Raw genomic sequence first — 17270 nt, 5'->3', positions numbered from 1 at the left:
TGCAAAACTATCATGTTACGAACTACCATCTATAATGCTAGGTGGAGCTCCCTAATACGAATCACAATTTGTATTCTTAACATAAGATTCGCAACACCATCGACCACCACTCGTGATTGCCAATCAGGTGAAGCCAAACCATACGAGCCACAACTCGCATGCTCACACCAGATTTCTCATATCATCAGGCCACAGCCCTCGTCCCTTGCATTATCATCTGGCGTTGCCTAAGCGTCGCCAAGGGAAAGTGTGTTGCACACCGCCTGGCGGAAGTCACACACAGCCAAGCGCCATGCATCCTAAAAGTGTCTAGTTTTTCAAGTATCGCCTAGCGGGACCATCCACACCACTAGGTGCCACGCGTCCTAGTGGCCACTTTTTTGGCTGTTATTGCCTAGTGTAACCATCTTACCACCCGGCGATGCGCGTCCCAAGACTTCCCTGGTTCCTCCTATCGCCTAGCAGCTCACCTCTTGCCGCTAGGCGCCACACCAGTAGCGTCAATGCTACTGGTTTTTGGCACTTTAAGACAGGTTCCCATGAACCTAATCCCCCACATATAATCTAGAACAATTGACTGGCACTCCATGGCACCACCATAGAATTCAAACCTCAGTTATGCATTTACATATCTATACCAATATATATATATATATATATATATATATATATATATATATATATATATAAGAAAAAGGAGTGAGGAATCATTAATGTCTAATTTTATTTATTGTTTTATTCAATTGTTCTTTCATATGTTAGTGATTCAATTCTCATTTCATGTGTGATGAGCTGGTGAATCATCTATTGCATTTATAACTTGAGTTAGGCAAAAGCTAATTCAATTTATAGATCCAATAGAGTAATTAAGGTTGTTAGGAGGCATAGATGTCCTTATATGACTTAGTTGGTGTAAAGAGTCTTAATCATTAATGTAAAGAGTTCATTCTTCAGGAGTAGATAAATCACACTAAGTTTAATTATCTTTAGGTCCTAGTGTCCCAAACATGTGCCTAGGATTACATTAGTGTACTTCAAGGAAAGTGAATGAACTTTGTTAATCCAATGAAACAGTAATTGTGCATAAAAACAAAGTAGTGAACCCCAATCCCAACACGTTTTATACACTTGAATTAATTGGTGCTAAATAAGAGTTCTAGTTCACTATCACTTTAAAATCAAACTTTAATAATCACAAATTAAAATAGTATCACGAGTTTTGATAAAATTTTATGAAATCTCCATGGATATGACACTTGGTACTACAATCAAACCAGTGCACTTGTTAGTGTGATTGATCCCGAACCAGGACGTCATCAAGAAGGCTATCCAAGAATGGCTTACCCTTAAAAATTTGAGTGACGCTATGAGCTTTCATAACCTAGCTAGTTTTTATAGAATATTTGTAAAAACATTTAGCACATTGGGAGCTCTTTTAAATGAAATTGATAAAAAGAATGTTAAATTTAAATGGGAAGAAAAACAAGAAAAATCTTTTATTGCCCTTAAGTATGAGTTGACTAATGACCCCATTCTTGCATTATTTTAGTGAGAAGTTAAATGGGACTATCATAAATCACCTCACTTATGATAAGTAATTGTTTACGTTAATGAGAGCATTACAAACTTTAAAAAAAATTTGAGATTCACAAGGAAAATTAGACAAAATACATGCTAAACGGGTTGAATTTCTAAAATAATTTTCATGTCATAAAGCATAAAAATGAAAAAGAAAATGCATAAAAATGCAATTGCAATTCTTTAAGTAATTATTTAAGCTAAATAAGCTTAGCTAAAGCCATAACTTTATATTTTGTTTACACACTATATTTTGCTATAACATTTTGATTCTTCCTCCTCCAAGAAATTAAATTATCACTAATGAAGAAACAAGAAGAGTTTAGCCCGGAATATAATAATCATTTTCCAGAAAAAACTTTTAATATACTTTGATATAATAATGACAACATTGGGATGATCTGAGCAATCCAGAAAGGTGTCCCAGGAAACATATTTTAACTAACGCCTCCCCTTTCAAAATTACGTAACCCAAAAACGTTACAAATTGAGCACTCAGAGAGGTTTTCGGATTAAGCCGTCCAAAAGGTAAAAAGAAAAAATTAGATCACCTGCAACAGTGCGGAGGTTTCAGAAAAAAAAATGAAAAATTTGTTGGAGAAGTTGCAGAGGATTCCCACAAGAGAACGTATTCAGGGGCGACAAAGAGGTGTGGCGGCGACGTGGATGTTGCACTGCAGCAGAGGGGTGCAGAGGAGAAGTGACAACTAGCAGAAAATGTAGGAGGAAGAACTAGGGTTGGAGATTAAGACATTACTCTTTTTGCTATTAGTATACGGTGCTGGTAGTAGTTACGAGGGTACAGGAAGAAGTTATACGTAATGTTGTTGACTATCTCCATCATTTGTTGAATCGAAGTAAAGTTGGTCAGTATAACATGCTTAACAGACTCAAGCGTAGGATTACAACGAATGTTATTTTATGGAAAAAAAAAAAAAGTGCAGGTTTGAACTGTTTATATAAATAGAGAGAAGAGAAGTTTAAGAAAATAAATATGGATGATTTATTTATTATTTCACAAGCACAAACATTTCCCATAAAAATACACATACACAGCAAAATTTGTCCTTTAACTTCTCTCTGGCTAGTGTACCTTTTCCGAGAAGCACTACTAACACACACACCCTCTAACACTTATTTCAAATACACACTCTACTATTGTTAAAAATTTATTGGAAACTACAAAATCTTGTCAAGTTTATTAAATAGAGTGGTAACTCGTGGAGTTCTGATTTCCAATAAATTTTAGTTAATAATAAAGAGTGTCCAACAGTGTGTGTTCACTAGCATTTCTCATACCTATAATAATACAAACTTTTGGCTTCATGAATCAGCAAGTTCTATAAGTTGATTGACCACGTTTGGATCTGCAAGGGTACTTGTATCTCCAAGTTCATCCAACTGCCTGGAAGCAATCTTTCTCAGAATTCTTCGCATTATCTTTCCACTCCTTGTTTTTGGGAGGCCAGGTGCCCAATGGATTTTGTCAGGTGCTGCAAAGGCTCCTATCTGAAATGTTAAAGAAAAGCATGTGATCATTCATTTATAAAATATTCATACAAATTTTGTAAATATAGAGGTTCACAACCATATTGCGAGATGATAAAATTCCTATAAACATTTTAAACAACTGACAACACTACAAGGAGTTCAAATGGATGTAACTCTTAGAAAGTGAATTCGTCCAACTCTACCTATCATCAAACCGGCTTGTAAGGTAAAAATGTGTCAATTTAGTCCTAACTTTTCAAAAAGTGTCTTAATCAGTTTCCTTTCAGACAAAAATTACTAAAGCCGTTAATTTAATTCATGACTTTTACCACTAAATTTTAATATAAATATCAATACTTAATTTTGTAAGTCATTCTAAATATCAATACCGTTAAATTTATTAATAATTTTTTGCTGAAGAGGACCTAATTGAGGCATCTTTTCAAAAGTTGGGACTCAATTAACACATTTTTAAAAGCGGGTATCAAAGTAACACATCTAAATAAAAGTGGGTACCATTCGACAAATTAAACCTATAATTTATCTATATCTATATTATAGCAAGACACAGTGGTTCATGTTGTCAGTTTGAAGTACGGACCTGCTTTCGGACAATGAGTATGAGGTCCTTCCGTAGTTCCTCACTGTAAGGAACGCCGTCCACCACTGTAACAAATGCATAGATACCCTGTCCTTTCACCTACAGTAGTGACGGTAGTGGATTCAAGTACAGCAGCAATCATTTAGCATGCTATGCAGAAACTGAACTTAATTTCTTTCATACAAAAACATACTTTATGACCAGCACACATAAAGAATATGATACATTCAATACATACCGCATGCTCAACACCAACCACAGCAGCCTCTGCACATTTAGGATGTGAAACTAGTGCTGATTCCACTTCTGCTGTGCCAATCCGATGACCACTGCATATAACACGATTATATGAGACTAGGACACCAAAAAGATTGGAACATCATGGAAGATAGACCTGTCTATTAATGTTTTCGTGATTATATCTATAAAGAAAATTGTAAGATTGAGGAATCAGAAAGAGCTTTCATAATTGAAAGCATACCTGACATTGATGACATCATCAACTCTTCCAGTGAGCCAATGGTATCCATCTTTATCCCTGAAACAAAGTTAAGGGCATATTATAATCATCAAACACATTGTCTCGTGTTGTGGTGGTGTTTCCTGATTTGAGTTAAAACTACAGAAATTTAATTCACACAGGCTTAATTCAAATTCAAAGATTATTAGACTAGAATCGTGGAAACTGGCATGTAATGCAACCAAAACACTAACCTGCTGCAACCATCACCACTGAAATAGTATCCCGCAAATGGCTTGAAATATGTTGTTTCATATCTTTCATGATCGCCAAAAAGAGTTCTGAAAGCTCCAGGCCACGATTTCTTAACGCACAAATATCCACTGCACTCGCCTTCTATTTCAACACCATTCTCATCTACTATGACAGGCTACAGTTACAAATAAATTAGTCAGTGATGAAGGCAAATGGAAACAGTCATATGGAAGTAAAAAAAGAGTACATTAAATTACAAAAGGAACACTTAAGGTCAGCATAGAATACCTGAACTCCAAAGAAAGGGAAGGTTGCAGAACCGGGTTTCTGGGGCCAAGCACCCGGTAGTGGAGTTATCTGTAAGCCACAGAAAAAAATTTAGACCCAAAGACCAAGGTGCGCAGACATGATAAGCATATCTGTTGTGTAGGGAGGGTAACGGGTCGGATTTGACGCGAATAATGTCTATCCGCACCCAACCCCTTACCCACGAGTATCTATTATGCGTGGCTACCAATTATCTGTCTCGGATACCTGAAAGGCACAGGTATTTTTGTGTGCGTGTGTCTGTGTGCACAATCCAAATCTCCATTATCACTTTAGCTGTAAACATGTGGTACGCAACAAATCTATTGAATTTGTGACTAAAGAAATGAGCCTATCTATGTTCATTGCCAGCCATTAGGACCAAATTTAGCAGATAATCATTGGAAACTACAATACCATGAAGCCACCCGTTTCTGTTTGCCACCAAGTGTCAGAGATAGGGCACCTTGAATCTCCAATTACGTTGTAAAACCACCTCCACGCACTTGGATTTATGGGCTCACCTACACTTCCTAGGACTCGTAAAGATTTCCTTGAGTAGCGAGTAACAAACTGCACAGATTACATTGATTTGAATGAACAATAATTAAATTAAGAACCAATGGAAGTCTGCACACTCTTAGATCACAGTTCCCTTGTTCTATCAATATGTTCAGATATTATAGTCCGAACTTTATTCAAAATATCAATATAAACTAACAGTTATATTCCTATACGAGAAGCAAAGATGTCAATTTTAAATGGTGATTTATATAAGCTTCTTTTGCTTGAAGATTTATAATAAATAATCTTGAATAACCGATGAGCTACTTGGTTTGAGAAAACATTTTTGTTTTCATGAATGGCTACAAAATAGTTATTAGGTTTTTGTTTTCTGTAAGATGTGCAATGGAAACAATATAAACAAGATTTTCTCAACACAACACTTTACTTCTTTTAACATTGCAACGAGACTACGTTTTTACAACCTTAAAACTAAAACTAATTTGAGGTATGTCTAGAGTAGAGCCAAAAGAGATGAGACATGCTGGATTGTGTGTGTACACAAAAAACATTCATTCATAGTCAAATCAATTTTCATAGAGAAAAACTAACATAGGTAATCACGAGATATCTTACCCCATCACCATCACGCATGAGGGACCGCACCAGTGTGGGCGCAGTGTAGAATATTGTCACTTTATATTTGTCAACAATGTCCCAACATCGACCAGCATCAGGATAATTAGGAGCCTGCATTCAGGTTAATATCAGATTTGAAATGGAGTATTTCTTAGCAACTCATTGACTCGTAATTTTCTATCTATGAACTCAACCTGCACCAACACTACAATATTTGCGGAGATCACCTCACTTCTATTTACAAAGCCAGTAAATGTATATGTGTGTAGTTTGCCAGGACAATTAGTGTATCTCCAAAGCTCAGTATGATGGAATCAAAATAGCAATAAATGTAATCACAGCCAAGACAACAAACTGATCAGGCATTAATTATTGACCTCTTGCTCATGTGGGCCTTAAACTTCTTTCTGTCAACTATTGCTACATGAAGTGGTCACTTTAAAAAGCATTTTAGCTGCTCATTTTTGTTTTTGCTGTTCAGTAACAATTCTGCGAGCTAAACAAATAACACAATCGGTACTTTTGTTTTTCAGAATTGTTAACAGCAAGCAACGACCAAAAACATTTTCCCACTGCTTGGGGTTGGCTACTTTATCAAAGAATATCATTGAGCCCAAGTCTTCGGAGATGAAATTTGATCCAAAGTCTGAACTGGTTTTACTAAGTTTTTCTTGATTTTTCTGATTAATTGTATGCTAATTTGTATTTCTTCAGCTGGGCTTCAATCATTCTTCTTCTCACATGGTAAAACCATTTTCAGAATTCTTAAATTGTAGAAATATATTAATAATTTATGGTTGAATTGGTCTTTTTGGTTCCGCTGATAACATGTCACTTCGATACATTTGCTCTAGCTCTGCCACGAATATAAATAAATAACAGTGTTTCAAGAAAAAAATTTATTACCCCTTCATACACAATAACAGATGCACCATTGAGCATGGGTCCATAAGTGACATAGCTATGCCCAGTAATCCAACCACAATCTGCCGTACACCTGTAGTCAGAGTATAAGGCATTTACCTAACCGTAGCGAACCCGATTCATCAAGAACATGTCAAAGATAAACAGGGTAGAAGAAAATGCTTCTGGGGATACCAGTAGATGTCAGACTGCTTGTAGTCAAATGCATACTTGAATGTTGTTGCAGTGTACACCATGTAACCACCAGTTGTATGCAAGACACCCTTTTAGGAACATAAACATTAGAAAGCAGCAGCCTCAAGTAAAGAAAGGAAGAAAAAAGAAACATGACTTAGTCGACAGCAGTAACAGCACACAAATACCTTAGGCTTGCCTGTACTCCCACTTGTATAGAGTAGAAAAAGTGGATCCTCGGCATCAACCCACTCCACTGGACAACTAGTTGGATACTGAGGAACGACATCCTGCAAAACCAGTCAAAGATAGCAAAAAAAATGTTCAAAATAAGAATGAAATTTACATAATCGTGGATATTGAAAACTTATTTAGCACAGCTAAACAGAAATGCAAGACTTATAGCAACCTTATCATCAGAAACAGATTAATCTGTTCGAAATAACGGAAGAAATTCAGACTGAAACAATTATGTAACTAATTATTTGCAATGGCATGTAGAAATTTGCAGAGTACTGAAAATAGAACCATGATTCTACACTTAGTTAATCATGTGAGTATATATATATATATATATATATATATATATATATATATATATATATATATATAACATAAATGGAGATTTTATATACCAACCTGCCACCATACATCACGCCCATCCTCCCATTTGGTATCTTCTCTCTTCGTTGCCCATGAGTTTTCATAAACTAAGCATTTATCTGTTGAGACAGGGAAAAAAAGTAAGAGAATAAGATCAAGGAATATAATAAAGGGACAATTGAACCAGAGATTATGGATGTAGCATATACATGTTCACAAACCCTAAAGATAATTCTCTTGCTCAGTTCAGTTGCAAATGTCTCTTACATTGGGAAACAGGTCAAGAGGACAGACAAGAAGTGCTAAATACCAGAATCCCTCTCTCCACCCTACCCTACATGCTCATGCACCTTATTTCTCTCTTAATATATGTAGACAGCCAGTATGGTAAATAATTACAGAGTATAGTGTATCCTTCATCCTCCTTCATCTCTCCTCCCCGTGCCTGATCCAATGTGATGATGGTCTTCTACTCTTTCTATCATATACCTAAGTAATTTTGGTGCACAGGATTTCCATCCACAACCATAAAGGGAGAAGTCTTACAACACCCCAGCCTACTTTATTTGTTCATATCAATATAAGTGAAGTCAGTTTGGATTGGTCATTGTAAATGAAATTAAAAACAGTCACTTATTTCAATGTGCTAGTTTTCATCATATGACATTCTCAAACTATCAAATAAACCTGTGAAGAAAGCCTACTCCCAAAAGCCTGGCTGCTAAGAGGGGAGAGCGACTTCTTTAATTATTATTTGTCTCACGCCTAACTGATATAGAACACACTTGTCACAAATTTAATATCACATAATAAAAGTCAAAGGGAAGAGACATGAACAACACCCGCAATGATATGTTTATTGACAAACTAGAAAAAGTTAAAATACAGTACTTGTTTTATTCAATGTGTTTGACCTATTAAGCTCCACTTTTGTCACCAATCATAAACTTCGTATTGCTATTCTGTGTGTGTGTGTTTGTGTGTCTACACATTAATGTCAGAATTTTAATCAGCAAAGCAGAATTGGTCAATATTCCAGTGATTATACAACTGAAATATTAAACAAATTAAGATATTCTCACCAATAGGAACTCCATTTTTGGCTGAATCCTTGATTGCAACATCAACAATATCTTTCAGATGGAGAACCTTAGGGCCCCTTTTAACAGCATTGCAAGTAATTACAACTTTTGGTTTACAATCAATGATTCTCTGGGCAAGTGCTTCTGCAGAAAAACCAGCAAATACAACCTGACCAGATGAAAATAACTAACTATTAACTCAAAGGCAAGTCAAACATATTAAGTCATCTAGCAGTTTAACACGAGTAAACAACAAATGGCGGACAAGGAAAATGTCTTTAAGTTCTTGTTGATACCGAATGAACAGCACCAATCCGGGCACAGGCAAGCATTGCGATGGGGAGCTCCATAAGCATAGGCAAATAAATAATTACAGCATCTCCCTTTTTCACACCATTATCCTTCAGATAGTTAGCAAGCTGAAACAATAAAAATATTCAATTATTTGACCACTTTACATTGAGTCTTCACAATTCAAAAACAAAAAATGTTACCACCTAAACTTGAGGAACTTGACTATCCTCGTTGTATGCAGACAGAGGTAAGTCGGAACAAACCTGGCAAACCTGTTGCAGAAGCTGAGTGTATGTCAAAGTATCATCCAAGCCAGGTTCATTGCCTTCCCAGTAAATGGCTACCTTGTCACCAAGTCCAGCTTCAACATTTCTATCCAAGCAATTATAACAGATGTTGGTGATGCCACCCTTGAACCACTGAAGCAATGAAAGAGAAAACGGACAAACAACACAAGGTACAACCACACTCAGTCTCTGAACAAACACTATCGGAAGGAAAAACAAAAGCAAAGGCAAAAACAAGATCCAAACTGGATAATTGAAACAGATCAATTACCTCAATCTTGATATTCCCTTTCCTTACATCAAAATTTTCATCACATACTTTATGGCCCCATTTTTGTTTCCAATAAAACTCTTCCGCAATCTCAGACCAGAACCCAGCAGGGTCCTCAATGGATCTCTTGTACATCTTCAGATACTGATGGATCACAAATCACAGACACATTAAAAAATCAATTTCTACAAAATCTTGCGCAAAGACTTGATACAAAAAAAAAAAAAAAAAAAAAAAAAAAAAAAAAACACATGTTTTTCTCTTCATTCGTTGTTAAGTCAAAACCATTGAACCCCAGAATACATTCATAAGCTGCAATATAAAATTGAACACCGATCAGTGTAAACACTATGAAACCTGTTCTGGGGACTGAATATTAGCTTGGCTAGCAAATTCCTCACTAGGAAGAACGAAATCATCCTCTTCAGTGGCGAGAGAATCACCAAGTACAACAGCATTCAAGTGTGATATGTGACCTGCACCCGATGGCATGAGCTTCATTGATTCCACATGGCGCAGGTAATTGTTGGTCCTGATATTAGAAGCCATAGCTGTGGATATTTTCCACTTTTTTCTCTTGCAATTCCAAAACAGAGTAAGAGAAGAACAAGGGTTGTTAAGAGAGTGGTCCAACGTAATTGGGTGAAGAGGGTCACGGAGTAATCCACCCAGATGAACAGAGACCGAGTTGCGGGACAGAGGAATCATTCTGGCCTAGTTGTAAAACAGATATATACGATTATAATTAATAAAGAATAACTCAAGAGCAACACAATCAATCACTGTGCACCTTCAAATCATTAAAATTTCATTCCAAACCAATCAAAAGTAATTATTTTAATAATTTAAAATAATTATTATAAAGTTTAGCGAATTTATTCTGCAAAATTATTTCATATTGTCGATATAACTTTGCGTTTGTTTGGGTTGATCTATTGTGCATTGACAAAGGGAAACCTTTCATCTGGAAAATGAGATTTGTTGGAAGAAAAAAACATGAAGCAATATTGGATTTTCAACACCTTCCCATGGTAAAAGAAAGATATTTTTTTACTAATTCACCTTTTTCACTTTAACATACACGGAACTGAGAAAGAGAACTTTGAGGAAACTAAATTCAGAAATGAATTTTGAATCTGATTTGAAAGAAGCACTTTTAAGGGAGAACATAAAAGATTATGCCTATAAAACATAATTGATTATGCTTAAATTTAAAATATTAAACACTCATGTAACAATTTTACTTTGACAGATCCATCACTAAAATATTAGAATACTTTCTAATCTATAAAACAAAACAATAACTATAAAATTGTTACAAATTGAAACATATTTTCTCCACACTCTGAGAATTATAAACTTAGACGTCCTCATTCTGCAAATCTTGAAAAATCCTATCAAAGTTATAAGTATATTATTTTTTCTTTTTAATAAAATTATAGTACTCATTTTTCATTTACAATTTTTTTATTACACTTCAATTTAAAAAAAAAAAAAATGGGGTTGTTAAAACAGTTGAACATAATTTCGAATTATTTGCTTCGGCTGAGAAAGAAAGAATTCGATGTTATAATAGTTTCAAATGAATACAGTAAATCGTTTAACTTTCCCCATTTTAATGTAGAAGTTGATGTAATATGTAAAATTTGGTGTAATTATAGTGATTGAAAATTAGTTATATTTATTTATAATGTTACAAGAGGTACTTCATTATATAAAAAGGTATGTTTGATAATGTATCTCTTTAACACTATAATAAATACAATTAATGAATGTAATGATTATATATTTAAAATTGTAACGTCCGATTTAAATAATAATAATATAATTAAATGAAACATAACATGAGGTAAAATAAAAAGTAACGATCCAATCGTTCAAAATCAAGAATTATGTGTTAAGATCAGTGGTTAAAATTTTAGTTTGATCCAATTGTTAATAAAGTAGGAACCTTCATTTTACGAGAAGTGTGCAAGTGAAGAAAAAAAAAATAGCGCCACATCAATCAAACACACTCATTTCAACAAAAATAAGTACAACAAAAATAATTACACTGTATTTTAAAGAAAAAAAAAAGTTTTAACTTCCCTTACCTGGACAGAAGATAGCAAATACCACGAGCACAGAGGAGCACCACAACTCCAAGAACTTGGTAAGGTAAGATGGAACTGAAGTGGAGTTCAACTAGCTTGATGAAGAACGAGACCAAACCCTAGCAGAGCTCATGAAGCAGCCAAGGGAGAGAAGGAAATAGTTTATGAAAAAATGCAAGAATGAGGGAGGGTTAAAGCTGGTTTTGGGGGGGTTTTGGCACCCTATGAGTAAGCCCTTAGGTCCAACAGATGAGATTAGGTCCTTTAAATTTTAGGATAGAAAAAGAGAGTTTTACAAAAAAATCGTTTAAAATAATTTATATATGTTTTAAATTTAAACAGAAAAAATCAAAAAATTAAGTTAAAATTAGATATAGTATGTGATATATACAAATATATCGGTAGAGAATTGTGATGAAATTAATATTCATTAATATTAATATATACAAGATACGCGCTATATGTATTAATTAAAAAAGTAATAAACTTACTGTTACTTATAATTATGAAATTAAATATAAGTAACTTTTATAATTTTACTGTAATTAGTTTTTAATTATTTTATAATTAAAAATAGTTAAGTTTAAGAAACGGTCATATTAAAAAGATGGTTAGATTTAAAATAATAACGATAAAATTAATAAAAGGAATTGTTTAAAAGTTAAATTTGAAAAAACGAATATGGACAAGAATCTCTGTAATATATATATATATATATATATATATATATATATATATATATATATATATATATATATATATATTAAATAATTAATATTTGTATTCATTCTTATTTTTAACAGATATTAGTTTCTTTTCTTTAAAATTGAAACAAATTATTTTAGTTATTGATTTTTTCTATCCTAAAATAATATTTAAAAAATTAATTAAATTCATATAAAAGTATAAAATTTTATAAAAAAGATAATTATTTTTTAAATCCATAAAAAATAAAATGTTATTAATAAAATAAATTTAAATATTATTCTAATTTTATGAATTCAATACTTTATAATTAATCATTTTTGAATTTTGATGGGTATTATTTTAATGTATTATATTACTTGATTAATTTAATTATTTTTCTTTTACAACAATCAAATCTAGTGTAAATCTTTTACTCAACAGCTCTCAATTTCAACAACTTCATTTCTGATTCATTTTCTCTTCCCTTATTAGTCTTTCTATCCCGAAATCTTAATAGTCATTTTCTAAAAAACAGGAATATTTCTTTTTAAAAAACATAAGATTCTTAATCGATAAAATATTAGTTTTAAAAAGGATGTTGAAAAAATTAAATCACCAATCAAATATTACTTTGATATGGTACTCAAAAAATCGAACTTTGGGGTTTGCAAAAGTCAAAAAGTTTAACTATGATAGGTATAAAAGAATCATAGTCAAAATCATAGGACCTCATCAAGCAAAAAAAGAAATATTTGTCATGGTTTTTATGGGAAACTTTTTCAATTTTATGTTCTTGGTTTTCGGGAAGATAATGATTTAATTTTTGTGAGGATCAAATTCAGTGAGATTCAAAAACTAAAATGATGAAAACAAAGCCAATTTGTTATGATCCCAAATGGTCAAAGAGGCGGCATCGAGGTAGGTAACGTGGTTAAGTAGAGAAATAACAGAAAAATGGTATTTTATTGTGTGACAGAAATGAAAGCATGGAATCCCTTTAGAAACTGCTCAAAAAGATAACATTTTCTTTTCATAGAAATAAGACACCCTTGTGCTCATTAAATTGACTTTATGACAGAAACGGAACCATTTTATCTCAACCTCGTTTCATTCAATTGTTGACAATGGAAAGAAAGATTAGATAGAAACTAATTTGAAAGGATTGAACTTCTAAAAACGGTTAAGAAATTATGCAAGGTAATATGAGGTGGGAGGGACCAATCACCACTGAAGAAAAAACCGTTCTGGTTTGGAATTTACCCTTCAAATAATTGTGTTAAATAAATCATTCATCACAATTTTTTTTCACAATAACACAGTGTTCGTTTGAATGATTTGCACTGTTGAAGCAAATTTACGAGTGTGGATACCATGCAAAGAACGTGTTCTATTGATATGATTTACAAAGAAATAAGAGCATGGATTTGGGGATTGAGGGTTTAATCCATTCACCCAAAAATGAGGTGATTCGCGTATATTTCGTTTAAGATTACGAAATTGCCCCTCCTTTTGGGAAACGGTAGTGGGTGTGTGTGAATTGAATGTAGTGGTGAGTGGTGAGTGCAGCGATGGGTCGTCGGGGACAAAGATGAAGGAGGTGTTGGGATGTGGCGGAGGAGGAAGATCAAGGAGAGGTGGCGGACGAAGATGAAGGAGGTGGTGGGGTGTGGTGGGGATGAAGCTCGTGGAGGAATGATGATATACACATCGGTTACATAATCGGTGCGGTGCATTGTGTGTGTATGGCACCGGTTATGTAACCGGTGTCTTTGCAAAGAGGAGAGTGACATCGTAACCGGTGTCGTGTGTGTTGTTGTTTTTTTAACTTTTTTTTTAATTTTTTTTAACATTTTTTGTATAACTTTTGTTTAAATTTAATTGTATAACTTTTTTTAAAATTTTAATTGTCTAATTTTTTTTACATTCATAAAAATTTAATTTTTTTATTTTAAAATTTCATATAATTTTAATATTTTTTTTAATTCGTATTAATTATTTATACTTATTTTTATAACATCAAATTATAAAATCATTCTCTTTTTCCATCAAGGGTATTTTGGTAACTTTATAATTCTATCTATTTTTACAATTTACTTTATCTATCACATCAATCAAATCTTTTACTAACTTTCATAAAACTTATCTTCAAATCCATTCATTTTACCCTCTAAATCCACTCAAAAAAAACACACAAATTCATCTTCACACTCTCCCCCAAATTCATACCCCCAAAGGAACACACCCTAAACTCAAATTAGAAGAAATATGAGTAGTTTCAATAGGTAAAAATTACTCAGATAAACTTATTTACTTTTCATTTTTAATTACACTAACCAGCCCAACTTGCATGATTTTAATAATTTTACTTTTACTCACTATGATTTTTTTTTCTCAAAGTTATCCTTTATTTTAATGATTCTCAATTTAATTTGCATGATGGATTGCATACAATTATATGTTTTAAAAATATAAACTAATTAAGTTCATATTGTCTCGCCTAATTTATGTGAGAGGAGTCTTCTAGAACAATAGAAACAGTAAATTTCATAACCTTTAAGAAAAAAATAAGGGTTAAATATACTTTTGGTTCCTTAACTTTTATTGAATTTTGGAATTAGTTCATTTCGAAACTTTGGACAAATTTAGTCCTTTATCTCTCAAAATACGTGGATTTAGTCCTTTTAATCAAATTTTGTTAAGTTTATTTGACATTTCAAACATGTTTCATTATAGTATTTGACTTAACGTTAAAACAAAAATGTGTCAAACAATATAAACAAAAAAATAAAGCTAACAAAATTTGATTAATAACATAAAATCTACGTATTTCGAAAGATGAAGGACTAAATTAGTCCAAAGTTTCGAAATGGACTAATTCCAAAATTCACTGAAAGTTAATAGACCAAAAACATACTTAACCCAAAAAATAAATAGAGAGAAAATTTGTTGACATATTCTTTGAGTCATTAAGTAAAATTATAATTTTTGTTTCCTTTATCGTTGAATCGAGCTAAAATTTTGACATGTTTATGAAATATGATTTTTTTTTTATTTTGACTATTGGGGTTGTTAATTGGAGATTTGGGAGTCTCGAACTATTATTGTATTTTAGGTTTCTCTCTATTTGTTCGTTAAATTTGAGAGCGTTATTATTTTGATATATTGGTTGGTTGTATGCACTTATTTGTAGTTTTAATTTAACTATCATGTACTCATATTTGATCTAAGTGGAGATTGGTTATATGACTTGTGTTTGTGGATTTTTACTTCTCACATTAAGAAGGTTTTCCCACGTTAAAAATATTGGTTTACTTTTTTGTGATTATTGTTTTTATTTTCTATTATTGTTGCTACTATATTTTTATTGGTTATGGTTAGGATGAATTTTTCTACAAGTTGTGCAATTATGTTGAGAAGAAACAAGTCAAAAGACGTTATATGCAGTTCATGGAAGACCAAACCATTGAAGACATTGACAAGTGGAAGAAGACTACACCCGAGAAAGATAGTGATCCCATTGATGGTAATCCGATGTGGTTGCCTATTTGTAATATGGATAATGTTGATAATAGCACTAAAAATTATGAGAAACATGGTGATGTTGATGATCAACATGTTGGAAGGTGTGCAACATTGCTTACTATAGAGGTAGAGTTCATTATCATGATGGAAGCATGCAAAGAGTTTCTATGGTTAAAGAAAGTCTTATGAAGCTTGGTTATTTGTGGAACAACTATCCAATATTTGTGGACAATCAAAGTGTTATTCATCTTGGTAAGAATCTAACTTTTCATTCTAGGTCCAAACATATTAATGTGAGGTATCATTGGATACATCATGCTTTAGATACTAAGTTCTTGGAGTTAAATAAAGTTCATACTGATGAAAATTGTGCTAATATGATGACTAAGGCACTGCCAAGGTAGAAGTTTGAAGTTTGTTTTGAGATAACCAAATTGGTGGTTACCTCTACATAGTTGCGAGGTGGGAGATGTGTTGAGTTGGCTCCCAACTATGTGTCAAAATATTCCAAACTAGTCAAGCTCATTTTGTCTCACTTAACTTGAGTGGAAAAGGCTCTTCTAGATCAATAGGGAGAGTAAATTTCATAGCCTTTGGGAGAGAAAAAGAAGAGAGAAAATTTTGGCTGCAAGATATGCTTCAAAGCAGACTTATAATAAACATAAGGGAACTAGGGCTTTGAAAGGTGTAGAGAAGGAGAATGAAACTTCCAAGGTTGAGTTGAAAAACTTAATTGATGAGGAAATATCTCAAATGTGAAGAAATTTTAAGCAAATATATAAACAGAAATATCAAGGAAATATTAGATTTTCCAACAAGAGGAAGGAAGATAATTAATAGGTCATATGTTATGAATGTAGATGACTAGGTCACATGAAGATGAAGTACCCCAAGCTAAAGAAGAAGCCAAAATTAAAAAGGAATAATATGATGGCTACTTCAGAATATTCAAACTTATGATCAAACTTTGGGTAAAAAAACGCAAAACAAGTAAGTCCATGTCTCATGGAAAATATAAAAGAAAAGGTAACTTCCAATCTTAACCTCTCTTTTGAAACATAATTAAACTCATCACATTCATCATCTAATGAAGATGGTGATTGTAACATCCCTACTGAAAATTACTTAATTAAATAAATAAAATAAAATATAGAAAATCAATCGACAAAATTTTATTATTTCCAAATGCGGGAAAATTCAAATTATTTTTCAACGCGCCATAATTTAAACATAACTAAATAATAATCTTATTACAAGTTTTCAAAATCGAACATAATGAAAGAACATCATAAAAATCCCTAGCTCAAGAGCCCCCAAGCTAGCCCTCTCTTCGTCTCCATGCATCACTAGCATCACCTGTAACATCATCTGCTCCCGCGTAACGAATCACACGATCATCGCCAAACACAAATAGAAAGGGTGAGCTCAAAATAAACAATCAGTTAATTTAATAAACTTAACAATACACCAAATTATTCTATTCTAGTTAGTTCTTGACC

The 17270-nt window shown here is 32.9% G+C and overlaps 1 protein-coding gene across 1 annotated transcript; it reads right to left on the bottom strand.

Moving 5' to 3' along the window:
• Positions 1–2557: 2557 nt before the first annotated feature.
• Positions 2558–10604, bottom strand: LOC114184273 (acetyl-coenzyme A synthetase, chloroplastic/glyoxysomal). Its single transcript, XM_028071565.1, has 18 exons — positions 10532–10604; positions 9827–10183; positions 9470–9613; positions 9175–9330; positions 8914–9036; positions 8618–8786; positions 7572–7654; positions 7121–7222; positions 6933–7021; positions 6741–6831; positions 5832–5945; positions 5109–5264; positions 4674–4742; positions 4385–4560; positions 4152–4208; positions 3909–3999; positions 3671–3769; positions 2558–3087 (listed from the first exon to the last, which is right to left on the bottom strand). The coding sequence occupies exons 2-18, from the start codon at positions 10175–10177 to the stop codon at positions 2902–2904; spliced, it is 2256 nt and encodes a 751-aa protein (XP_027927366.1). The 5' UTR covers positions 10178–10183; positions 10532–10604; the 3' UTR covers positions 2558–2901.
• Positions 10605–17270: the final 6666 nt, after the last annotated feature.

The sequence above is a fragment of the Vigna unguiculata genome, chromosome 1, assembly GCF_004118075.2.
Source record: "Vigna unguiculata cultivar IT97K-499-35 chromosome 1, ASM411807v1, whole genome shotgun sequence".
Lineage (NCBI taxonomy): Eukaryota > Viridiplantae > Streptophyta > Magnoliopsida > Fabales > Fabaceae > Vigna > Vigna unguiculata.
This window is presented reverse-complemented; position numbering and strand designations above follow the sequence as displayed.